General features: G+C 40.5%; 1 protein-coding gene across 2 annotated transcripts in view; it reads left to right on the top strand.

Annotated features, from left to right (window-relative positions):
• The first annotated feature begins 855 nt into the window (after nucleotides 1–855).
• bsnb (bassoon (presynaptic cytomatrix protein) b) overlaps nucleotides 856–27742 on the top strand; it is a 124655-nt gene continuing 97768 nt past the window's right edge. For both annotated transcript variants that reach the window (XM_049471487.1, XM_007234457.4), the window contains exons 1-2: nucleotides 856–1171; nucleotides 20155–20545. In XM_049471487.1, the coding sequence (XP_049327444.1) occupies nucleotides 1029–1171; nucleotides 20155–20545 (534 nt within the window). In that variant the 5' untranslated portion in view covers nucleotides 856–1028. The remainder of the gene's footprint in view (nucleotides 1172–20154; nucleotides 20546–27742) is intronic.

Genomic DNA, 27742 nt, shown 5'->3' with positions numbered 1-27742 from the left:
CATACAGAACACTGTCATTAAAAATGCTTTTAAACACAAAAGCTACAAAAAGCTGATTCATTCATAAATGAACATCCAATGATGCACTTGAAAATGTTATGGCTACTAAGCAAAACTTTTCTGTTTGTGTGATAATAACAAGGCAATACTCTTCCAACATTTAATTAAAATGCATATTTTAATTTTAAAATTGTAGTGCATGGGTGCCACTACAGTGCGTTGCTGATAAAGAATCACAAAGAGTTGATTCACTTTCAACTTTCAAGGCTATTAAGCAAATATAATTATTATTTTTAAAAAGTGATAATGTGGCATTTCAATGTAGTTTTTCAACATTTATTCATAATTTTAATTTTATGCATTGGTGCTAGGACAGTGCATGATTCGACAACAATCATCAGAAGTTGATACACTTAGTTCAGTTTGTTCAACAAATTTTGTGATGTGAAAATATGTGAGAAGTGATGTTTAATCAATGATTTCTTTTTGAATTTATAGCATTTAGCTGACTCTCCTATTCAGAATGACTTACAAGGTTATTTCTATTACAGAGGTGGGCCAATGTATTGTTAGGAGTCTTGCCCAAGGACTGGTGTAACTGGTGTAGCACAGCATTCAGTCATCCAGAATTGGAATTGAACCCCAGTCTCCCACATGATAGCTCAGTGGCAGGCGGTGGTGTTATCCACAACACTCCAAAAATGATTAGTTGCATTCGACTTAGTTCAGTCGTGCCAGCCAGCTCATTTGGACCGGTTGAATCAACTGTGCCAAGTGAATCGACTCTCGAAAAACAACCGAGTCGCAGAAGCCGACTCTGCGCCGCGCATGCGCAGTACGCTAGCAGGTCGCTGGATTGTAGGCGAATGATGGCGGAACCGGAGCGGCGCTGAGCTCCTCTCTCTCTCTCTTTCTCTCTATAGGACTTATTTCTTTTATTTCCCGCGACCGCACCGCTCGCTGCCCCTCTTTCTCTCTCCTCTCTCTCCGCCTCTCTCTCTCCTCTCTCTCCCTTCTTCCACGGCGCGATGGGAAACGAAGCGAGCCTGGAGGGAGAGGGCGAGGCTCCAGGCTCAGTTTCAGCAGCGCCGGGCGCTGGACAGTTCAACAAGCCGAGCAACGGCGCGCCCGGCGGGGGACCGGCTCCGGGATCCGTCCTGCAAGCCAACAGGTACACCTGCACACCCTTTTAGGGCGCGTGGGGCGCGTGTGCGTGCATGTTGACGAGCGTATATTAGTGTGCATATGTGTGTATGTGTATATATATGTGTGTGTGTATGTATGTAACCTGTGTGTGTGTGTAGCTATATCATGAATGCACCCATCTGTCGGTAGCAGTGCAACTGCATTGCGTGCAGGCAGTCTGTACAGGTGTAAGACTCTGTTTTCTGCATTCAGAGCAATAAGAGCATTTACAGCATTTACAACTCGAATATGCACCCAGTGCTGACACAGTAAAGCTGCAACAGCCGCTGAAACACGTTTGCACACATTGCACAGGTCCCTGTTAGCAAGGGTAGCTAGCTAAGCACCGTTCATAGTAGAGGGCTACTATAATAATGTGGGATGCCAAGCTGCAGATGGACAACAAGTAGCATCAATCAGCATTGTTGCTGCTGCTGAGGGTGATCATGCATCTACCTGCCTAGTGCATTTTATTTATTTATTTATTTATTTACCCCCCCCCCCCCCCCCCCATCAGCTTTAATAGACCATGCACGCCCTTTCAATGCTTGCTCATATGATGGTTTTATAATATTTATTGCAAGTTTTAAAATGTATTCTAAATCTAGGCTCCCAGTGTATGTACATGTCTCTTTTATATTGTGTTTTATATGGAATATTGATGGTTGTAAAATAGTGAGGAATAAAGAATACAGTATATTTACTCCAGGGACTCTATCTGTCCACTAGGGTAGACATTACGATAAAAATATTTTTTACAATAAGAAATATTTATTATGATATTTTGCCATGCATATCTGCAATTCAGATACTCCGCAGGGTAAAGAGGTGTATTTTCTTTCTTTGTAAAGAAATAGACAGTTGATTAGTGTTTCTTAAGAACTAAGAAGCAAAATATTTACAGAATTCTGAGTAGAAGATTGTGTATATCACAATCTCGATAAAATATTGTAAACTTCCCATCCTGCTTTCCACTTTATATTGATTTCTAACATGTTTAGACCTGAAAATCTTCTCAAAGCTTTGGTGAAACAGTACTTTAGGTACCAGACAGTTTAATAACCATCTGATATATTAACTTTCTCTAAGGGAGCTTTCACAATTTAATCCACCAACACTGGAAATAGTTCTAAACGTTTAACAGTAAAACATTTTTTTGTGTATTTTTGTGGAATTTATGACCTTAAGCTTACATAGATTATCTAACAGTTCACTTTGGTCCAAATACCATTGAGCTCAGTTTAATGAGGATGAATACAAAACCGGAAATTAAATGCAATTAAAAGCCTAAACATCATACATAGTATAATAAATTGTTAAATTGTTGTTAAATTTAGTTTGTCTGAACTGCAGCTTTTCCAATCAGATTAATCAGAACAGGTTCTGTAGCATCTTTCCTCATCACACAGTAAACTGGACATGGAGGGGTTAAATTTCTTGCACTGAATTGCCTGCATTATGAAATGGGTGTGGGAGGGTTTACACAAGCTAACATGCTATAACACACACACACAGACTCTAATTGTTTGTGCGAGGCTGATGACAGAGATGTCCAAAAGTGTCGGGACAGCTCTTTATTAATAATTAGCACGTTCAGCTGCTATAGGAATCCGTCACTGTAATATAATATGCAGTATCTTTAATCTCCATAGTATACACTATAGAACAGGATGCTCCGAAGCTGATGACCATAAGGTCACTGTATCCAGTGCAGAGTGTGGGGTAGAGATGTGTGAAACCTCTCAGCGTTGGGCTGCCGAGCAGAGGAACTGTGTTCTCTCAAATGCTGAAGCTCCATCCAGTACTACTGCATTTTTAGTACTAATTTTTCATCATCAGTACGTGACTTAAGTACATGATCAGTATGTGATCCAACAGTATGTGATCAGTATGTGATCAGTGTGTGACTTCAGTAGTGACTTCAGTATGTGATCAGCATGTGGTGCTGTCTATCACACTATATTTATGTCTCTGTCTGATTATGTATGTCTGTCTGTCTGCCTTATCTTTGTGTCTGTCTTTCTTGCCACCACGCTTCTTTCTGTCTGATTATGTATGTGTATATCTGTTTAACTACCCATCTACTTGCCTGTCTGTCTGTTTATCTAATCACCTGTTTGTCTGTGTGTCTGTCTGTCTGATCAGAGCTTTATTAAGTTAACTGAGTTGAGCTGCTGGTTGATGTGAACAGATCCAGATGTTGTCTGGGGGAAACATGGAAGCAGAGCTCACTTCTGAGGGCTTATATCACTTATTACACTTATTACACTGTTATTAAAAATAGTGATGTTAGGCATTCATTTTATATTTCAGTTCAGGCCAATAAAAAAGCATTAAGAAAGAGAGAAAGAGAGAGAACTTGTTAAAAACAAGGAGAGAGAGACAGTGAGAGAGAGACCTGTGTGTATGTGTGTGTGTGAGGTGATAGAGCGAGATGAGAGAGAGAGAGGGATGATGATGATGATGATGGTGATGAAATGTTTCTCTATTAACTATTGATGCAGTTTTGACGAGCAGCTCTGAGAGCCATTCATCAGCAAATTTCTCTCTCTTTCTCTTTTCTGTCTTATTTCTTTATCTAACCCGCCCTTTTCTGTCTCTCTTTTGCAATCTCTCTCTTCCTCAGATTCACTCTCTTTCTCTCTCTTTCTTTTTTTTCTACTCCTTTTTATTGTTCCTGCATGATCATGCTGGCCCAATACTGTCTTTTCAAGGAGTGTGTAGCAGCAGGTGTGTGTGTGTGTGTGTCTGTGTGTGTAAATACAGATTCCTATGAGGCACAATTGTGTACCTGCATGATGTTATATATGGACACCCCTTCCAATGAATGCATTCAGCTACTTTAACTTGTACCCATTACTGACGCAGATGTAAAATTGCACAGAACACACTAGGGCTGCAACGATTAGTCGATATAATCGACAATGTCGATTATTTAAATTTGTCGACTACAAATGTTATTGTCGACTAATCGTTAATTTGTAACAGTACCGCATTACACAAAGTGCTGTAGACAGAAGAAACTTGGTCTGTGTCTCCAACAGATTACATATTTATTCACTAAATATCAGTACTCTCCACGTTTAAACAACATGTGGACACTTAAAGGCCTTTTAAACCTCATGTTTAGCTGTTTTTTTTTTTTTTAGAGATGGAGGACATGGCAGAAATAATCGTTGACTAAACGACTAATCATAAAAAATGATCATCAGATTAGTCGACTACCAAAATAATCATTAGTTGCAGCCCTACAACACACACACAGCTTGTCTAGGGCCTATAGAGAAGTACTGCCAATAGAATAAGACTCTCTGGAGCAAATAAACATGAACTCTGGCATGATATCTAATTCCAGGTGTGGGCTAGAAGGGTAGAAAGCCCCCCAGCTGTAGGGGCTGTGAAGTAATGCAACGGTGTTCTTTTTTTTAATGCCCTTGATAAACATTCACAGGGCATAGTGTTACATACAGACATATAGATTACATATATGCCTACATATACATTACATACTGGGTTTATTATTATGACATAGGTCTTGTATTACAGATGAGAATAAGTGGAGGTTTAGAGAAGAAAAAAAAAGAGATGATAGAACTGGACAGTTCATTTCCCAGCAGAGAGAGTAAGGGACACTGCTGTCTGACCCTTCCACAGCATCACCCTGATAAAACACGCTGCTTCATAATGACACTCCAATCTAATAAAGGTGCTCCATTCAGCCGGAGTCTCTCTCTTCTTTCTCTCTCTCTCTGTTCTATATGCTGGGAGAGTGCAGTCACTCTGACAGTGGTAAAGTGAGATGAAAGTGAGACAAATGACGAGGCGTGAAACTCGAGCTGCAGGGATATAATGTTTTTTAAACGCATCAGTTTTCAGTTTAAAATCAGAATGCCAGTCCGTCTGAGAGGCTGTGGGTGTGGTCAGATGTTCCTCATAGCTGCAGCTCTGCAGCTCATTTAACTGTGGCCTTTGTAACTGAAAGCCTTTAGGATAAAGCTCCAGTCTAAGCTGGAGTTTAAAGAGTTAAAGCTTTGTATTGTGATTCTGCTTCCTGAGACTCTGAGCTTTATAAAAGAGCTTTTGCAAACAGCACAGTGAAAAACAGTTATACATCACCATCATCATCACAATCATCACCAATATCACCAACATCACCCCCACTGCTATCACCATCATCACCAACATCACCTCCACTGCTATCACCATCACCACCAACATCACCCCCACTGCTATCACCATCATCACCAACATCACCCCCACTGCTATCACCATCAGCACCACAATCATCGCCAACATCATCCCCACTTCTATCACCATCATCACCAACATCATCCCCGCTGCTATCAGCATCATCACCACAATCATCACCAACATCATCCCCGCTGCTATCACCATCATCACCAACATCACCCCCACTGCTATCACCATCATCACCAACATCATCCCCGCTGCTATCAGCATCATCACCACAATCATCACCAACATCATCCTGCTGCTATCACCATCATCACCACCATCATCACCAACATCATCCCCGCTGCTATCAGCATCATCACCACAATCATCACCAACATCATCCCCGCTGCTATCACCATCATCCCCACTGCTATCACCATCACCACCAACATCACCGCCACTGCTATCACCATCATCACCAACATCACCCCGACTGCTATCACCATCACCACCAACATCATCCCCACTTCTATCACCATCATCACCAACATCATCCCCGCTGCTATCAGCATCATCACCACAATCATCACCAACATCATCCTGCTGCTATCACCATCATCACCACCATCATCACCAACATCATCCCCGCTGCTATCAGCATCATCACCACAATCATCACCAACATCATCCCCGCTGCTATCACCATCATCCCCACTGCTATCACCATCATCACCAACATCATCCCCACTGCTATCACCATCATCACCAACATCACCCACACTGCTATCACCACCATCACCATCACATCATCCCCACTGCTATCACATCACATCATCACCAACATCATCCCCACTGCTATCATCACCATCACCATCACATCATCCCCACTGCTATCACATCATATCATCATCACATCATCTCCACTGCTATCACCATCATCACCAATATCATCCCCACTGCTATCACCAACATCATCCTCACTGCTATCACCTCCATCACCATCACATCATCCCCACTGCTATCACATCACATCATCATCACATCATCCCCACTGCTATCACCATCACATCATCATCACATCATCCCCACTGCTATCACCATCACATCATCATCACATCATCCCCACTGCTATCACCACCATCACATCATCCCCACTGCTATCACCATCACATCATCATCACATCATCCCCACTGCTATCACCATCATCACCAATATCATCCCCACTGCTATCACCACCATTACCATCACATCATCCCCACTGCTATCACCATCATCACCAACATCTTCCTCACTGCTATCACCATCATCTCCAACATCATCCACACCGCTATCACCATCATCACCATTATCCCCACCGATATCACCATAACTCTTACAATATTTACCGATAAACACTAGAATCAGTGATTAAACAGTGATTATTCTGGGACTCTTCATTCTGAATATCTTGCACGTTTCTGCTGCTCTGCGCTAATTATGTTCTCAGTAATAGGTTGAGTGATAAACTCTGATTAAGTGATCGCCTCGATTAGAATTATTGTTGCTTAATTTAATCTAAATTAATAAATTCTCACACTCAGCATGAGATACTTTGTGTTGAAGTTGGAGTGAAGTGAATTATCTATAAGGTGTTCTGAATCAGTCTGCTGTCTTATCATCCTTCATCTGCTTTATGTTTTTTTTTAACATAGAGATTTTTCACACTTATCTCTCTCACTCTCTTTTCCCCCCATTTCTCTCCTTTTCTAACAGTTAAGATGGTCTGCAGCCTCTCTCTCTGTCTCTCTCTCTCTCTCTCTCTCTCTCTCTCTCTCTCTCTTTCTCCTTCTGCCCCTCTCTATTTCACTCTGTTCATGTGTTCCTGAGTAGAATGCTCAAGCTGGAGTGAGAAGAGGAGGATGGAGGGATAGAGTTTGAATAGTGGGAATAATGAGTATAGTGAGAACAGTGATAAAGGGGCTTATGGTGGTGCTGGCAACCCCAGCTCAGCTTTATAGAAGGCGTTTTTGATTAGTTTGACTGTAAGTTCAGCTACAAGTGTCCCAAACCAGTTGCACTTCTACCAGTTCACCAGTTTGGACTGTTGAAACAAGGCAGACTGGGTCTATGGACTCATGCTGCTCCTGATTCTACCATCTGTGAGCCTTAGCAGAATTAGGTTTCCCTAGTTTTCAGCTGTCTGTCTAGTTTTGGTGAGCTTGTGCTTGATGCAGCCTCAGCTTTCTGTTGTATGCTGATAGAAGAAGGACCTGAATTGGTCTTCTGCTGATGTTTTTCATCACCCCATCCATATCTGCATGGTACCACATGACATACAGTAGTCGGACTAAGCATAGGTATTTCTAATAAAGTGTTTTTATAGACCGTTAGTGTTTAACCCTTTAGTATGTAATCTCACACTTCTTTGCACTCAAAAATACAGTGCATCACTAACCCATAATTAACATCAGTTTCATAGGCCACAAACTAAAACCCTGAGGGACTCCACAGGATTTGCTAAAAACTGTTAGACTAGTTTCTGATTCAGTACAATTAATTGCAAAAAATTAACCCTGGATTCAAGGGGTTAAAATGATTAAAAATTAAGTAGCTTTTTGGACCACCAGTTATTTTGCAGATCATGTGGTTCCCACAGAAACCCCTGTGTCCAGACTTCTTCTGTGTTGTGTTGTAATAATGATATGTTAATGCTATTGTTCTGTTTTCAAGTACTGAAATATTATATTTTTGCCTTGTCACCCACCACAAGAGGTCTGTTTAACATTTTCAGCTGGAGAGAAGCCAGTCTGAACATTCTGGGCACTGTCCAGACCAGTGGTGCTGAATTTAGACCTGAGGGAGTCTTTTCAGTTTCAGTTTCAGAACCTTGGACAGCGCCTTAAGCACTGCAGCTCTTTTACTGCTACCTTTATTTCCATTTAGTTTCAAACTAGACCAAGATTCAGATGTAGACAGTAGACTATTGTGTGTTAAATTAGCTTGTCTATGGGTGGACTACGGTCTCACCAATTATCATGATGCTAACTCATTTAGCATGATGTATAAACTTTCCAGAAACTGTGCATGTTTTTTTTTTTTTGACACTGTATGACTCTATGGCTTTATAAATATGAGCTTAAAATGTACAGTAGTAAAAAAAAGTTCAGGGGGGTTGCTGTGGTGTTAAGCTCAGTTTAAGTCTTGTTAGCTTTTAGCTCGACCTTAACCTCTCTCCGCTCTGAAGCTGGCCCTGTGATGAAGCTCGATTTCTTGCAGCTGTTTATGATGTTATTGTGTTTAAATTGCAGATTAGAGAGACAGAGAGAGAAGGATAGATAGATAAAGAGATAGAGACAGAGAGATGATGGATTGTTAGTTCACTTATGCAAATTGGTTTCAAATTGGCATTCAGGAAACTCGTAACTGTCGAGTGAAGAAGTTGTTGCTGTGGCAGGGGCACACTTACAGTCACACTCACTCACTCACTCAGTCACACTCGCGCCACTCTCTCGCCCGTTCGCTCTGGGTTAGTGACTGGGGTGTCGAACTAAAGGAAATGAGGCTCTGGAGAGCGAAGAGCAAGACTTATCTGCAGCTCAGCCTCAAACAACCGCCATCATTCTGTATCATTAACGATAACTTCACTGATATTAAAACTAAAACAAACAGGAAGACCTTAAGAGTTATTATGTTGATTAGTTAGAGCATCATGTCACAGGAAGTAATCTCGTGTCCCGTGACTTTTGCTTTATCCCATAGCTTGTCCGTTCACATGAACAATACTAGCCAGAAGTCACCAGTCATGATAATATCTACCATTTGTGCTGAGTAGTATTCAGTGCCTTCTATGATGTATTTCCAGTACATTTACCAGAGAATGTTAAATTTCTGCACAACTTCAGACTTGTTAGAACTTCAGACTTCACTCTTGTTAGAAGATAACACCTCACAACGTATATCCCTTGAGGTAACACTTTATGATCAGTTCACATAATAAAAAGTCCAGTCCAGTCCAGTAAGTCCTACACATACACATTAAGAAAAGTAAGTACAGATTTTTACTTAAAATATTACAAAGCTTGTCTCTGGGGCTGTAGCTTTTATTGAGGTACAAAAAAGTACCTTTCAGTGAAAGTCTTTTTATGTACCCATGTTTTTTGTGCCAGTAAAGATTATAAAGATTATAAACATTATCATCAACTGAATATGTGTCAAGAACTTGATGATCCAAAATTGCCTGGCTTTCAAAAAAAGAAAATAAAAATTAAAATATATATTGTTTATTAGTACAGTGATACAAAATACTGAATGTACCTTTTGGCTGCAGGTTAAATGGTACAAATCTGTATTTCCTGCTGTTAGGAATGGCTTTGTAGATCAGAGGGAACAAATCTGAGCCTGCAAAGACCAGTATTATACCTTTGAGGGTACAATTATGAAAAGTGTACCTTTGAGTACAAAAAAGTACTTAGATCGTACCTCTGTTTTTAGAGTGTAGCTTTACACATGCATTTGTTGACAAGCAGAGATATACAAAAGCAGCATCTGCAGTGAAAGAAGCATGTGGACTGAGGCAGTAAAGTAATAACACATGATTTTACACTAATATGACTCTGGCTACACAGTATTACACAATTCTGTTGAGAGGTCCCCATCAATATAATTCTAAAGCTGCAGTTTTAAGGTAAATTTACTACATAATATTCTGTTAATGTTATATATTATAAAGTCACTTTAAAGCACTAGTAGTGTATATAGACCTGCTGGTGCTATAGAGCTCTGTTCTGTTGCACTGTGGTTGCCAGTTTTAACACTCTGGATTATTCAAGAGCAATCAAACCTGAGTTGTTTTGTCCCACAGCTGAAGGAGAATTAGCTGAATGCTTGCTAATTGAATGGAGGTCATGAATCAGTTAAGTGAAACAATCAGTCGTGAGGGCCTCAGTGACTGTGTGCTTTTTCACAGCATGTTTGACCTCACTGACACTGTCAGAGACTGCAATTCTAGACTATGATTGCTGGTGTTTAGTCCTATGTTTTTCAGCACCATGGATAAAGGCTGGAGCAGCTTATGGCTGCTTTATTCTTCTGCTTTGAGTTAATGCATGGTGCATTGGTTTTGTAGGGCTGGCTTTGGTTCTTCAGGGCTGGATTTGGTTCTACACATCTTTATTCAGTTCTTCAGGGCTGGATTTGGTTCTACACATCTTTATTCAGTTCTACAGGGCTGGATTTGGTTCTACACATCTTTATTCAGTTCTACAGGGCTGGATTTGGTTCTACATGCCTTTATTCAGTTCTACAGGGCTGGATTTGGTTCTACACATCTTTATTCAGTTCTACAGGGCTGGATTTGGTTCTACACATCTTTATTCAGTTCTACAGGGCTGGATTTGGTTCTACATGCCTTTATTCAGTTATACAGGGCTAGATTTGATTCTACACGTCTTTAGTAATTTCTACAGGGCTGGATTTGGTTTTACATGTCTTTTTCAGTTCTACAGGGCTGGATTTTTTTCTACAGGTCTTTATTCAGTTCTACAGGGCAGAATTTGGTTCTACATGTCTTTACTTAGTTCTGTAGTGTTGGATTTGGTTCTGCAGGGCTGGAGTTGGTTCTGTAGGGCTGGATTTGGTTCTACAGGTCTTTACTTAGTTCTGTAGTGCTGGATTTGGTTCTGCATGGCTGGAGTTGGTTCTACAGGTCTTTACTTAGTTCTGTAATGCTGGAGTTGGTTCTGCAGGGCTGGAGTTGGTTCTGCAGGGCTAGTGTTGGTTCTGCAGAGCTAGTGTTGGTTCTACAGGCCTTTATTCAGTTTTACAGGGCTGTATTTGTTTCTACATTTGTTTTTTCTGCAGGTGTGCTTTCTGCCCCAGTAGCTGTATAAGCTGCACAGTTTTCCGTGGCAGAACACTATAGAACACTGTTAGATATACTCTGCAGAAGCTGTGGAGAGGGTTCAGCTCTCTGCTGTAAGTGTGTGTGTGTGAGTGGGCAGCTGTGGGTCAGTGGTTCTCTCAGAGGCGTAGCTGCAGCTCTAGCGGGTGGTCACCGTGTGTTTCTGAGTGTGTGTACACGTGTGTGTGAAGGGGCTGGAGGTTAGAGTATGTTGGAGCTTCATCAGTGCGTGCTGAACTCTGTTGTTTACTCCAGTGCACCCAGGGGAACACGTTTAACAGCAGGCCGACGGGTTCTGACACACTCGTACACTACAGCTCACCATCACTCACCATTACTAACTGTCTCTCTCAGCTCTCAGCAGCTTACCATCTGTATGTACAGTAATAACTGCCATTATATGAGGAATATAATATACTGGATTGGTGGTTAAATTTATAGTATAAACTTGTCTTCACATTAACAGGTTTCTTACTATTAAAATATTTAGATACATATTTTTCTTTTTAAAGGTTTATTTTTAGACTTGAATTAATGTGCTTCTTTTATTTGTTGAGTTTATGTCATGCTGTTCTTCTGTTGATTGGTTATTGAAACTGTGGTGTTTTTGCTATTGGTTGATTTTGAATCATGCTCTTCACCTGTGCAGTTCTCCCATTGGTAAATTTGTTTTTAATTTTGTCATTTTCCTATTGGTGGATTCATACCTGTGCTATTTTTCTATTAGTGGGTATCTTAAAATGCTACCCTCCTATTGGTGCAGTTATTTGTAGCTGTGTTTTAGCTGTGTATCCCATTGGTGGGTTTCTTATAAAGCTGCCGTCCTATTGGTAGATTTTCTGTATGCTGTTGGTAGATTTTTAGCCATACTGTCCATCTATTGTTAATCATTGTTATTTATTTAGAACTGATAGTGATAATGATGATATTTAGCTGTATAATACAACAGCAGTGTGGTAAAGCCTTGATGATACTGAGTGAGTACATAAAGGGCGGAGAACCGAAGATGAGCTAGAACCTAAATAACATGATGTCAGATGGTATGCAATGCTCGCTGCTTTAGGAGGGTTTAAAGGCTTTCTGTGCAGACTGCAGGAGAGGGATACACCCTGAGGAGTGTGTGTGTAGTGTGTCTGTGTGTGTGTGCAGTGTGTGTGGGGAGTGTGTGTGGGGAGTGTGTGAAGCGAGTGGTGTTGTCAGATGTTTTAGAGATCAGGGGTTGGAGCTGCTTCCTGTTGTCAGCGCTGTGACTCTTAACCTGATAATGAGGGACACGCTGCCTCCAATGTTTGCGGATGACAGAGAAGAAAGAGAGAGAGCAGAACACACACACACACACACACACTCACTCACACACACTTACACACAGGCACACACTCCAGTCTGACTCACCCATGCTGTAAAAGTTGCTATTTTGATTCTCGCTCACTTTCCTCCTGTCTGGAATCCATCAGATGAAGTGCTGCCTTTGATATATCAGTGTGTGTGTGTGTGTGTGTGTGTGTGTGCTTGCATGCCTACTGATATTATCTCAGTTTTGTTGGATCTTAATCGTCCTTGACACCCAACAGTAGTGCCGTAACAGTGATAATTTATTTCCTACACCACTACAGCAGTGTTAGTACCCTCGCTAAGGGCCTCGTCCCACATCACTACAGCAGTGTTAGTACCCTCGCTAAGGGCCTCGTCCCACATCACTACAGCAGTGTTAGTACCCTCGCTAAGGGCCTCGTCCCACATCACTACAGCAGTGTTAGTACCCTCGCTAAGGGCCTCGTCCCACATCACTACAGCAGTGTTAGTACCCTCGCTAAGGGCCTCGTCCCACATCACTACAGCAGTGTTAGTACCCTCGCTAAGGGCCTCGTCCCACATCACTACAGCAGTGTTAGTACCCTCGCTAAGGGCCTCGTCCCACATCACTACAGCAGTGTTAGTACCCTCGCTAAGGGCCTCGTCCCACATCACTACAGCAGTGTTAGCACCCTCGCTAAGGGCCTCGTCTCACATCACTACAGCAGTGTTAGCACCCTCGCTAAGGGCCTCGTCCCACATCACTATAGCAGTGTTAGCACCCTCGCTAAGGGCCTCGTCCCACATCACTACAGCAGTGTTAGCACCCTCGCTAAGGGCCTCGTCCCACATGACTACAGCAGTGTTAGTACCCTCGCTAAGGGCCTCGTTCCACATTTACTACAGCATTACTAGTGCCCTCACTAAGGGCTTCGTCTCACATCACTACAGCAGTGTTAGCACCCTGGCTAAGGCCAGTGGCCATTAAATGTGTGTGGTCCTCTGTTGATGGACTGGTACCCTGTGATGGACTGGTACCCACCCTGTGATGGACTGGTATGCTGTGATGGACTGGTTCCCTGTGATGGACTGGTACCCTGTGATGGACTGGTACCCTGTGATGGACTGGTTTCCTGTGATGGACTGGTACCCTGTGATGGACTGGTACCCTGTGATGGACTGGTACCCTGTGATGGACTGATACCCTGTGATGGACTGGTTTCCTGTGATGGACTGGTATGCTGTGATGGACTGGTACCCTGTGATGGACTGGTACCCTGTGATGGACTGGTTTCCTGTGATGGACTGGTACCCTGTGATGGACTGGTACCCTGTGATGGACTGGTACCCTGTGATGGACTGGTTCCCTGTGATGGACTGGTACCCTGTGATGGACTGGTTCCCTGTGATGGACTGGTACCCTGTGATGGACTGGTATGCTGTGATGGACTGGTACCCTATGGATGGACTGGTACCCTGTGATGGACTGGTACCCTGTGGATGGACAGGGTTCTGGACCTGGAAAGAAGTGGAATAAATAGAGTAAATAGATAGAAGGAGCCTTTAGATGTAAATGGCTTTGCTTTTGGGCCCACTGGAACCTTGTTATGTGTGTGTGTGTTTGTGTGTGTTTGCGTGTGTGTGTTTGTGTGTACTGGCAGACCCCGAGGCCGTCTGTAGTTCTCTGACTCAGTTCTCTAATTGCTTACTAATCCAAACACTAGCTCTTATACGAGCAGAAGAAGGAGATACAGGCCGCTCGTTACACTGTGGACGGGTAATAAAGCATCCCGCAGGCCACATAAACCACACACACACACACACACACACACTCACACAAACACACAGAAGCTCTGTGGGAACCGTAAACAAGCAGGTAAAAAGCCTTTGCTGTAAATTCTGTTCAGCTGTTGTAATTGAAAGTGAGGATGAAGAGCATTGAGGGAGAGCAGGGCTGCAGGAATCAGACAGCAACAGCAAACCAGGAGGGAATCGGTCATTTAAACCAGCGTCTGACCAGACAGCTAAAATACAGCCTGAGAACCGGAGGCATCGATTCTGTGCACTCTGATACATGTGCCGTATCTATTCCCACTGTTTCTCTTTGCCTCGTTTAAAGGAAAACACTAAAACTATGAGATTTGAGACTACGGGCTTAAATCTGATTTTGGCAGATTTTTATAGCATGGACATCCAAAAAACACATTAGATTTTTGCTAATCAGATCTAAACCACATGTTGAGATTGTTTAAAATTCTGTTATAATCAGATTTGTACAAAAAATGAAGTGTCTTTTGTGTCACTTCCACTAAATTACCTGATATTGATTAATATAAACGGAAGAAAATTAAAGCATTAAGAAAGTAGCGGACAACTCGATAGATAGCTTACTAGATTAGCCTCTGTCCTAACCAGCCACACTGATACAGCCCCATACATGATGATACAAGCAGCCACAAACACACCAACAATAGACAAACCTGGGCAAATTGAGTGACGTGTTACCTTCCAGTGTTAATACAGGGTTAGAAAGCAGCATAACAGAGCTTCTGGTCCTGTTTGATTTATACCTACTCTGTATCCCTGTTTATTAGCATGTGGATTTGAAGCTTTCTATGAGCCACTGTGCTATAGACCTATAGATTTGGTGAAATTATGTTGATCATAAGGGAAACTGTATTAATACAGTAATTCTATATATAGGGTTATAAATGATGCAATTAGAAACTCCATGGACTGCATGGTCCAGTTGTTGTTCTTCTGTCCGCTTAAAAGAGTGTAGTTTGCAGTTTCAGTTTTAAAGAGTGTGAGTTCAGTGTTTATATATAGCTGTTATGGATCATTATATGCTTCTTTTATTGGAAGGGTGCAGAGAGTGTGATCTGCGTTGAGGAAAAAAAGCCTCTGAGAGCCGGTTTCACAGAATAATGCTCCAAATGAGCTCATTACACCAGCATCTCCTGCACTATTAAATATTTGCACAGCCGGTGTGTAAACGAGCTGCTCGCAAAGTGTCAGAATAACACTGTCCAAGAACAAATAACCCAGCAGCGTCCTGAGACCACAGACAAACCCAGAGAGCTTAGAATTCACTTTTACAGAAAAAACTCAGGATTGGATATTAGGTACTAAACTATATTCCTAAATGTATAACTATATAACTGTATTAGTAGGTGTGTTGATACTGGTACATAAATATAGTATTGGTATTAGTATCTTTGCCTATATTTGTGTTAAAATGCAGTATCATATTGGTAATGATATTGGCACTTGAATACAGTAACAGGATACTGGAACCTAAATAAAGTATTGTATTTAGTAGTTAGGGATGATACTGGTGCTTAATTACAGTATTGTATCTGTTGGTACTGATACTGGAAGTTAAATAAAGTATTGCATTTAGTATTTAGTGACGATACTGGCAATTAAATACAGTATCCGTATCATTTGTTAATAAAACTGGAACTTAAATACAGTATTGCATTTAGTAGTTAGTGACGATACTTGCGCTTTAATTACAGTATCGGTATTCGTGCTGATACTGGAACTTAAATAAAGTATTGTATTTAGTAGTTAGTGATAATTCTGCTACTTAATTACAGTATCGTATCAGTTGGTGCAGATACTGGAACTTAAATAAAATATTGTATGTAGTAGTAAGTGATGATACTGGCAATTAATTACCCTATCGGTATCAGGTGGTGCTGATACTGGAACTTAAATAAAGTATTGTATTTAGTAGTTAGTGATAATTCTGCTACTTAATTACAGTATCGTATCAGTTGGTGCTGATGCTGGAACTTAAATAAAGTATTGTATTTAGTAGTTAGGAATGATACTGACACTTAATTACCCTATCAGTATCAGTTGGTGCTGATACTGGAACTTAAATAAAGTATTGTATTTAGTAGTTAGGGATGATACTGATACTTAATTACAGTATTGGTATCAGTGCTGATACTGGCACTTAATTACAGTATCGTTTTCAGTGCTGATACTGGTACTTAAATAAAGTATTGTATTTAGTAGTTAGGGATGATACTTGCACTTAATTACAGTATCAGTATCAGTTGGTGCTGATACTGGAACTTATATACCGTGTCAGTATTGGTATTGGTGAAAAGGTTGTTGTTGTGTCCAGAGCTGGGATTGGATTGGCCGAGCCGCGTGTCTATGTTTGTTCAGTGTTAGATTGCATCTGATTGAACAGGCAGGTCATCATCTTTGTGTGATTAGTAATTTATTTGTGATTTAGTTCTGAACACGTTTTTCATAAGCGCAGATGAAAATCCTCTTTATGCTCCATTCCAGCGCCATTTTTACGCTGTCAGTCTTCTTCAGTGGTGCTGCTCAGGAGAGTCGCCGCTGTTTACACGCCCCGGCGTTCTCGTCTGCAGCGCTGATATTTCATTACGCCTCGGCTCGGATGCGTTTGTGTATTAATTCTGCTGTTTTTCTGTGTGTGGAGTGAAAGAAACAAGCAGCATCTAAAGCTCTGATATAAAGTGTCACACTTTATATATATCACAGGTCTGATAGATCAGAGCACACACAATGGTTTCCAGGGATCCATAATTAGTTTGAACTCAAATAAATTAAGTCTGTTTGATGTAAAATTGGATATTTTCAAACATTACTCAACTGTTTGGTGTTTGATTAACTTTAAGGGCCACAAATACATTCAAACTGAGAGTTTGATTAAGTCTGTTGCCATTGACCACTTCTTTTCATACATTTACCATCAGTGTGTAGTGATTTCCCCTAGACTACCTGAGGTAAACTTGTAGGTTAGATATTATGACTGGCCTTTATGTTGTAGGCTGTAAGAACAAGCATCAGTTTCTGAGCTGGTTGTTGGCTGTATGTTGTTCAGTTCACTCTATAGCATTTGCTTTCCTTCTGATGCTCTATGAGTATTTCAAATATATATATTACTTGAAAAATTGATAAAGCAAACATAAATAAGTGAAGCTGTCAGTCCGGATGCTGTCAGCATGCACTCACACCAGACTTCCCTGACTCTGCTGAAGATGCCTTGGCGTTCACGCTCCCCTAGTTACTGATTGTTTTCACCTGGACTGTCTAGTATAAACACCACCCAGTTTGCTCTGTTCCCTACCAAGTATTGAATCTAGTTATCTTCTACTCTTCTTTCGGACTCTCAATCTTCCCTCTCTATTGTTTACTTCTGCTGCCGATCTATTTGTATTTTTGACTACTCTTTTGCCTTAGCCCTCTTTGTGCTGGATTTACTGGCTATGACCCTGTTTTTGCCTGACTATGTTCTGGTATGTTGTTTTTATTTGCTGCATTATTGTTACTACTATTAATAAACTGTGTGAGTGAGATCTGCGAGCGTCTGTCATGTGTCTGGCCAGTGTGACAGTAGCTTACAATTAAGGCATAATAACAAAAAGTTTTAAGTCTAATTAACTTAATTTTTAGTTTAAAATTGAAGGCTTAATGCTGAATATCAAACACATTTTTTACAGAAAAATAAATGACACGTCCTAATAACATTTTGTCTTTTTATTATTAAGACAAATCAAGTATCAAGTAAAAAGTATAATTTAAAACCATTTATTTAACCCTTAACAGACATACCCACAAAGTACTTTTTACAGTGTCTACAGCAGTGCTGTTGCAATCATGGAATGTTTTTTCCGCAATGCTATTCTAATCATAAATGTGCTTCAGTAGTCTATTCACTTATTTTTCTGAACACCGAAAGTGCTAAATTGTAATTTTCGGTCAAATATTTTGGACTGCCAAATAATTGGTGGATAATTATTCACTTGTTTTGTTTAATCGTGACTTTTATTTGATCATTTTACTATCCTATTTTAGAGGAAGAGAGTGCAATTTGCATTTTTCCATCCGAACAGCCTAAAAAACGGACGATTCTTCACGTCACACAAGCAGAAGACGTCTGAATCAGTACATCGGCCCCCGTCTGCAGTTACTATAGCGTTATTACAGCATCGTCCTCAGCGTGCTTCCAGTTTCGATTGACTGATAGGCCGATGAAAGGCTTTGTCGCTGTGAAGCCTACACAGTGTTGCGTGGGAGTGTTTTCAGAGCAGCCGAGGGGGAGAGCGTCTCTCTGAGCAGCACAGCAGAGAATCTCTCAGAGTCAGAGCTGCTGCCTCATACATCACTGTTTACCTGCTCAGACACACCTGATCCAACTCATCACCTCCATTAACGCATTAACGCAGGTCACAGTGGTTAAGCAGATAATCAATCTACATAATCAAAGCCTTCACGTTCCTGAATCCGGCGCAGCGCGAGCGGCTTTTGTTAGGTTTAATAGGAATGATTTCTGACTCATGGATTCAGTGTGGAGGAATTGTGTTGAACAGTAGCTGTAGATTCTGGCAGGAGAATTCAGATCAGGGGCTCGGCATGTACCTCATGTATTCATTTAGTCGTTTCTGAATCAGCACATTGCATTTAATAACAACCTGCAGAAAGAATCAGGAGAGTGTTTGGGCTTTTTGCTGCATGTGTTCCTCGTCTGTTGCAGTTTTTATACTGCATGAATCCCAGGAGAGTCTGTAGAGAGGTGAGGAATAGTAGTGAGAGTTTGTATTGGGGCTGTTTTTATATTGTTATTGCTGTGTGCACATGCACAGACAGTCACAATGCAACATAATAATAATAGTGTCATGTCTTTTTTGCAGTGTCAGACTTATTTATATTTTCTTTAATACAAAAGAAAAGTTCAGTTTGTAGCCATGATATATCTACCAGAAGCAGAGGTTTCAAATTCTTCAATTTCTTTAAATATTGAATACATTAAGTGCATTATTAATGAAATTTTCGAATAAATTGTAAAATTTACTGATGATCAGTGATGCTTTGGAGAGACATGTGCAACATCTGCTGGTGTTGATCCACTGTGTTTTATTATCAAGTCTAAAGTCAGTGCAGTTTTGTTTTCCCACAAAATCTTACAGCACTTCATGCTTCCCTCTGCTACTGACAACTTTTATGGAGATGTGGATTTCATTTTCCAGCAGGACCTGGCACACTGCCCACACTGCCAAAAGTACCAATTGATATTATAAGATATTCACTGATTTTTGGGTTTTCATTGGCTGTAATATCAACAATAAAATAAATAATCACTTGAAATAGATCACTCTATAAGTTTCACATTTTGGACTGAATTACTGAAATAAAGTAATTCATGCATCTTGGGTTTGTGCATTTTCTATAACAGAATACACACCATTCATATTCTAAACTTCATGCATTTATTTGATCCTAATCCATCATTTTTTATCAAAGCTAGTTTTATTATTAAGGTAGAATTATAAAATGATTAAAAACACATTAATTTGCTTTCTGCATGGTAGTTTTTAATAATTCAGAGTTCGTGCAGTAAGGGAACTATATTCAGCCAATCAGTGGTGAAGTGTATAGTGCTGTAGCCACAGAAAGGGGTGTAGTAGAACCATAGAAATGGAAATAGCATATCCAGAAAAATGAGTGTATTTTAACCAAGGACATGACTCTAACAAAACTATGGAAATGATCTAAAGTGGCCACAGAAATGAGTTCAGCGTAACTCAGATTCAGTGACTGTTTGTTTTCTGTCTTGTCTTATCTCCTGCAGTATCCATGGCAAACCTAATCAGACAGACATCAGCATGGGGCCTAAACCTGGAGGTCCGGGGGGTCCGGGAGGAACGGGACCCGGACCTGGAGCCCCCCAGCAGCCCCCTGGTTCCGCTCAGGACCACACGGCCCGGAAAAACCTGCAAGTGGACGTGGGCAGCAGTAAAAGCGGGCGTTCTCCTGCAGCGTCTCCAGGAAACAGCGCTCCCCCCTCGCCCTACGCTCTACCCCAGATCGCCCCCATGCCCAGCAGCAAGCTCTGCCCCATCTGCAAAACCGCCGACCTGACGGGCACCACGGACGGGCAGCCCAACTCCAGCACCTGCACCCAGTGCCGCTCCACCGTCTGCAACCAGTGCGGATTCAACCCCAACCCACACCTCACTGAGGTAATACACACACACTGATATACACACACACATACATACACACACTGGTGTGGCTCGCTGCAGCTACAACATCTTAAAAGCTGCCTGTGTTCGTCACAGTTTGATTTCTTACTTGACTTAAGTGACAATTCTAGAACCAGATTTACAAATGCAGAACCACAAATACAATAATGGAACCTTGTTAAAAATGTCAGTGTAAATGACTAATCTGCACTAATCTGAGATAATCAGAGTTGTGTGGGCTTGAGCGTAGCATGGAACCCCAGCAAAGATGCAATAGTTAATATAATAGTTGTAATAATTACCTAGTAAATAAATCAGGTTAAACTGCACCTGAACAGCCATTTAGGTCAAACATGATGAGTATATTTGATAGTTGGGTTGAGTCAAAATCAGATTTTAGCTTGGGCCCAGACCAAGACCACCACCTCTATGAGTCTCGGTTTGGTTGTTTTGGTCCACACCTGCCTGTGTTTGTTACAGTGTGAATTCTTACTTGACTTAAGTGACAATTCTAGAACCAGATTTACAAATGCAGAACCACAAATAGAATTATAGAACCTTGTTTAAATGGCAGTGTTCATGACTAATCTGCACTAATCTGAGATAATCAGAGTTGTGTGGGCATGAGCGTAGCATGGAACCCCAGCAAAGTTGCATTAGTTAATATAATAGTTGTAATAATTACCTAGTAAATAAATCAGGTTAAACTGCACCTGAACAGCCGCTTAGGTCAAATATAGTGAGTAGATTTGATAGTTGGTTTGCATCAAGATCAGATTCTGGTTTGGGACTAGACCAAAACCACCACCTCTAAAAGTGTTGTTGTCCACATCTGCCTGTGTTTGTTACAGTGTGAATTCTTGAATTCTTACTTGACTTAAGTGACAATTCTAGAACCAGATTTACAAATCCAGAACCATAATTAGAATTATAGAACCTTGTTAAAAATGTCAGTGCAAATTATTAATCTGCTCTGATCTGAGATATTCAGATTTGTGTGGGCTTGAGTTTAGCATGGAGCCTTAGGATTATTAGAGATGAGTTAATTCAGAGATTAGTTAATAAAAATAAATCAGGTTAAACTGCACCTGAACAGCCGCTTAGGTCAAATATGAGGAGTATATTTGATAGTTGGGTTGAGTCAAGATCAGATTCTGGTTTGGGATCAGACCAAGACCACCTCCTCTAATGAGTCTTGGTTTGGTAGTTTTGCTCCACACCTGCCGAAATAAACCGCACCGAGAGGGCAAATGAACCAGAGTCCATTTTAGCTGAACGAAACAGTGCTGGTGCAGAGCTTCAGTGTAAAGTAAAGTAGTGAACCTCATACAGCACATGTGAAAGTGTGCACATTTGATTTCCTGCCAGGCTATTGCTTTAGGGAGCTGTATAAAGAGGTGATGGTTTGTGGTGATTACAGGATGTTAGAGAGAGAACGCTGGTGCTGAAGCTGTAGGTGACGCCAGAAAGCAGAGATTCAAGAGGAACAGACTGATCAGAGCTGAGTACTGCTTAGAGTGAGTGAGAGAGAGATAGAGAGAGAGAGGATGACAAGATAAAAGAGATAAAGAGTGTGGTGAGCTTGACCACTTGTCCACCAGGGAAAATATCTCCACTCTATAGACCCCCTGAGAGAGGGAGAGATAGAGGGAGAAATAAATAGAGAAAGAGGGAGAGAGAGAGAGAGAGAGAGAGGGAGTGCGGGAGAGAGAGGTTAACTGATAGCTGTAGAATATTAAATGCTGTGTCTGGGCTTGTCCTGCATTTGTGTCTCTAAGGATATAAAAACATGTCCACTGGGGGCTGTTCTGAGTGTGTGTGTGTGTGTGGGTGTGTAGGAGTGGGGTTTGAATGCATTTGGAAAGTGAGCTGATCTGAAGCGTGCCTGTGTGTGTGTGTGTGTGTGTGTGTGGGTGTGTGAAGAGTGTGTGTGGCTGTGTGTCGGAGTGTTAGATTGCTGTGTCGTGTTGGAGGATGGTGAGAATAGACTCCAGTGTTTTAAGGGCTATGTGTGAAAATGAGTGACTGATACATTGTGGGCCCAATGGGAGTGAGGCATTATGGGTAAAAACCTTCTGCTAGACTGGATCTGCTGGTGTTGTGGGGTAGAAAGTGTTTGGACAACACAAAAGTGTTTGATCACTGATATTGACTGCCACTTTTTCACTCCAAAGATCCCCACAACCCCACGTTTGAAGGGGCAACTTCACTCTAGCCAATCAGAAGTTGTTCTGATTGGTCTACAGTGAGGAAATTTGGTAGAGTTACAGCTTGAATGAACCTCTACCAGTGTGAGAAAACCACATAAGCAGGTATCGTTTTCGTTTGTGATACATTACCGAAAGTGGCGTCAAATATGGATACGTAGGCACTCTAAAATCCCTAAGAGTCTCCACCAAGCTACGTGGGACGAACCGCTGGCTTATATCTTCCTGGCTTGCTAGAACACTCAGGGTTCTGCAGTGTAGTGGCTAACACTAATGCTAAAGTGGTTTGCAGCTAATGCTAATGCTGCTGCACCTAGCCTTAGTGGAAATCTGGAAAAATCTAAGCTTACTGTAAATGGAACGGAAACACTTTACTCACCCAAATAAACAGTTTTCAGGAGAGAAATCGAAACATAGAAAGACCCCTGTTCCTTACTAGTGTTGCATAATATGCCTTATAATCCATTGTGCCTTATGTAGAAAAGAATATACCATAATATAAAAGTTCATTGATAGTGGACCTTATAATCTGGTGCTCCTTATAGTGCCAAAAATACAGTACTAAAGTTATTACTTCATTACTCCACATGGTGGCACTAATGAAATAAATACGGTTAATAAATATATATAAACAAATAATAATAAATTTTTATATACAACAAATTACAGGAAAAAAATATATATAATAAAGGAAAAATATATACTATGATACCCACAGTAACAATGTTGTAATATTGTAATAATATCGTATCAGTAGATGCCTTGTTGTTCACACCACTGTTAGGGATTGCTTCATAATTCTATACACAGTTTAAGGAGTGTGTGATGATTTACGCATGCAGTTAACACCAGGCCAATTAGTGGATCTGAACTCTGCCTTGTAGCTCCAATAAAGCTAAATAAGTTTTGGTGATCTATCGCTTTAAATACTCCCTGCATGCATGACTGAGCGCTCCCGGATACACACCCACTGCATCACGGCTGGCTGAGTAGCTCAGATACTGAGGCTACGGCCACACAGCACCGCCTCAGTTATACCATAAACCATATACCACGTTCACCCTCAGAGCTGCTGCTGCAGTTTCTCACACAGAGCGAACGAGTGTTCATACACTCTTCTTCCTCACTTCTACTGTTCAGCAGGGCTTTACTGCTCAGATACACTGAGAACTGTGGTGAAGACAGAAAGACTTAATGAGAGAGAGAGCGAGGGAGAACGAGACAGAGAGAATGAGAGAGAGGGAGAGGGAGACTGGGAATCCAATAACGAGAAAGAGAAATGGAAAGAATGAAATAGAGACATAGATGTATTTGTAGTAGAAATATATATATATATATACGTATATATATATATATATATATAGAGAGAGAGAGATAGAGAGAGAGAGAGAGGGATATGGGCAAAGATAGAGAGTGAAAACGAGACAAGGAAAAGATAGGTATATAAGGTAAAGGGCAGAGAGAGAGAGAGAGAGAGAGAGAGTGAGTGAGAGACAATAAAAGACACATGGATAAAGATAGAAAGAGTGAGACAGAGAAATGAGAGAGTACAAATGGAGAATGAGAAACAGAGATAGAGTGAGTACAGAACAGACTCTGTGACTGAAAAAAAGGGAGAGAAAGAAGAACAGATGGATAAAGTGAGAGAGAGGAGAGAGATGAGAGACAGTGTACTGTAGAGGGAGAGAGAATGAGAGCGAGACAGAAATAGAGAAAGAAAGAGAAAGAAGAGCGAGAGAAGGACATATGGAGAATGTGTATGAGAGAGAAAAGAGAGATGAAATAAAGAAAAAGAAAGATAGAGACATAGAAAGAGAGACAACGAGAGGAGAAAGGTGAAGACAGAAGGAAAGACAGATGGCTAATAAGAGTGGGAGGAAAAAGAGAGACAATAGAATAAGATTGAGAGAGAGAAAGGAGAAAGCAGGAATAAGGGAAAACATGAAAAAGAAAGCAAAAGTGAGAGAAGATGTCAGTGAGAATAAGAATGTGAGAGAAGAAAGAGAGAGAGGAGAAAAAAGAGCGAAAGATGGATTAATATATAGGGAGGAGATGGAAATTAGAGAACAAGAATGGAGATTGAGAATGAGAACTAGAGAAAGAGAAAGAAAAAAGAATAACAAAGATATAGAGAGATAGCAACAGAGGAATAATTTAGAAAGAGAGACAAGAGAGATTATTATATTGCAAAAATGAAGAGCCATAGATGGATTTAAGATATAGAGAGGAGATGAAAATGAGAGAACAAGAATGGAGATTTAAAATTATAACTAGAGAGAGAAAGAAAAAAATAACAAAGAGAGAGATAGCAAGAGAGAAAAATTGAGAAAGAGAGACAAGAGAAGGAGAATTAAGCAAGAATGAAAGAGAGACATAAGGGAGAATAAGAATGGGAGAGAGAGAGAGAATGGAAAACAAGAGACAGATGGATTAAGATGTAGAGAGGAGATGAGAATGAGAACTAGAGAGAAAGAAAGAAAAATTTATAACAAAGAGAGAGATAGCGAGAGAGGAAAAATGAGAGAGACAAGAGAAGGAGAATTGAGCTAGAATGCAAGAGAGACAGGAGAGAATAAGAGAGAGAGATAAGAGAAAAATAGAGACAGATGGATTAAGATATAGAGAGAAGATGAGAGAAATGAGAGAAAAAGAATAGAGATTGAGGATGAAAACTAAAAAGAGAGAAAGAAAAAAGAATAACAATAGAGAGAGATAGGGAGAGAGGAGAATTGAGAAAGAGAGACAAGAGAAGGAGAACTGAGCAAGATTGAAAGACGGGGACAAAGAAAAGGAAAGATGGATTAAGATACAGAAAAGAGATAACAAGAGGGAAAAGAGGGAACAAGAATGGAAGTTTAGAATGAGAACTAGAGAGAGAGAATGGAAAAAAATAAAGAGAGAGAAAGAGATATCGAGTGACAACTAAGCAAGAATGAAAAAGAGAGACATAGGGGAGAATGAGAGAGAGAGAGAGAGACGGGAAAAAGAGAGACAGATGGATTAAGATATACAGAGAAGATGGAAATGAGAGAACAAGAATGGAAGTTTAAAATGAGAACTAGAGAGAGAGAAAGAAAAAAGAATAACAAAGAGAAAGAGAGAAAAGAGAAGGAGAATTGAGCTAGAGTGAAAGACAGACTTGGGAGAATAAGAGAGAGAGAGAGAGAGAGGTGTATTGGGCGGTGGGTGCTGGTGTTTTTCAGTTTTGTCACACTAACGGTGTCTCTGGCTGTCAGAGATGGAGACGGGTGTTTTCCGCTCGACTGCAGAGAGCGCGAGAGCAGAGAGAGAGAGAGAGAGAGAGAGAGAGTTACCCTCCTTCTGTCCTTCAAAACTTTTAAAAATATCTTGACTGAGCTTCAGTCGGACATAGTAAACACAACAGAAGCTCTCGCGTGTTTGAAAATGTTCGAGTCTTAAAAATTTCTGCATAATTAACTGGTCAAGAATTAAACAAAGTCATTCAGAGTGGATTTGGTGTGAGACGTTTCATTCTAGAGAAACTATTCAGAGTGATACTGAATCAAAAACCAGGCATCAGAACCTCTGATATCCCCCGCCGCCCGCCGCTGGAGTAATCTACAGTCCAGATTCAGCTGGAGAACTGCAGAACTGTGGTTCCAGTGAGGACCAGAAAGGAAGCTGACTGGGTTCGAACACTGTGGTCATCCAGCAGCAGCCTGAGTGACAGCTCTGAACTCCGCCTTCTCCGTTAGCAGTGGGAGTGAATGATCCCTCTTCAATTCCCATAAATACTGAAGTGCACATCCTGTGGGGAATCCCAGGCGGTCCGCGTGGATATCCTGTTCAGAGGCGGCTCTGATCTGATACCCAGCATCAAGTCTCAGGCTGACATCAGCAGAAAAGGCTGGATCAGATGTCGGAGAGGAGAGAAAACGAATAGGATCAGATTTTCTAATAAATCTGGTCTGAAACACACAGAACAAGTGTACAAATCAGCGAGAAATAAGTCTCAATAACAACAGATTAGTAACAAATATGTTAATAAAAAATAAAACATATTAAAGAAACGTTTTCTTGTAGATATTCTAGAATTGCACTAATTTATATATATATATATATATCATAATACATATATTATAAAACATATTGGGGGTTATATCGGCAAAATTTTTGTATATCGTGAATGATATTATACCCTGAAATATGGTGTTGTTTTTTATAAATTCACACTGTTCTCATTTTGCATTATATATCTGATTAGATTATATCTGTGCAATATAATTTATTTTACTTTAATCCTGGATATATGGAGATATTTGGAGTGCATTATTATTAGTATCATGATATTCTGGATCATTGACTTCTGTTACAAATCTGATAAAATTCTTGTATTTTTTTAATATCTCAGGCAGGGTTGTACCATTTTTCAGTTCAGTGTTTTGGCATATTGCCAAGAGTATCGTTATCATAAAAAACACAATAAAATATTATGATATTATTTTAGGGCAGAATCGCCCACCCCTACAACATATTATGTGATGTTTTTGAACTTTTCAGAATTTTGTTCCAATTTTATTTACAGTGCAGTGCAGTGCTAATTCTAGAACCACTGTGACATTATTAAAATCACAGTGATATAACTAAAGAACTGCAGTGATCCTTTTAGAACAACACGGCTAATTGTACAGTCCTAGAATAACAGGGATATTTCTAGAAACACTATAATATTCTAGAAAAGGAGGGTTAATTTTGGGACTGCATGGCTAATTCTTGGACTACAAGTAGAGCTCTAGGACTACAGTGATGATAAAAATAAAGCAAATTTTGTAATATATCCAGAATTGTTCTTAGAATATTATTAGAAGCTCAGTGATAAATATAGAATGAAATGGTACTTTTAGAGTGGCAGCTGAAATTTCTAAATTACTGGTATAATTTTTATAACTGCCATATTTTTAATTCTAGAACTGCAGATGCAATTTTTTTACATAGACATGTGTAAAATGTGTAAAATCTAGAATTC

The sequence above is a fragment of the Astyanax mexicanus genome, chromosome 24 (genome assembly GCF_023375975.1).
Source record: "Astyanax mexicanus isolate ESR-SI-001 chromosome 24, AstMex3_surface, whole genome shotgun sequence".
Lineage (NCBI taxonomy): Eukaryota > Metazoa > Chordata > Actinopteri > Characiformes > Acestrorhamphidae > Astyanax > Astyanax mexicanus.
Note: the sequence above shows the minus strand (reverse complement) of the source record. Positions and strands in the feature narration are given on the sequence as shown.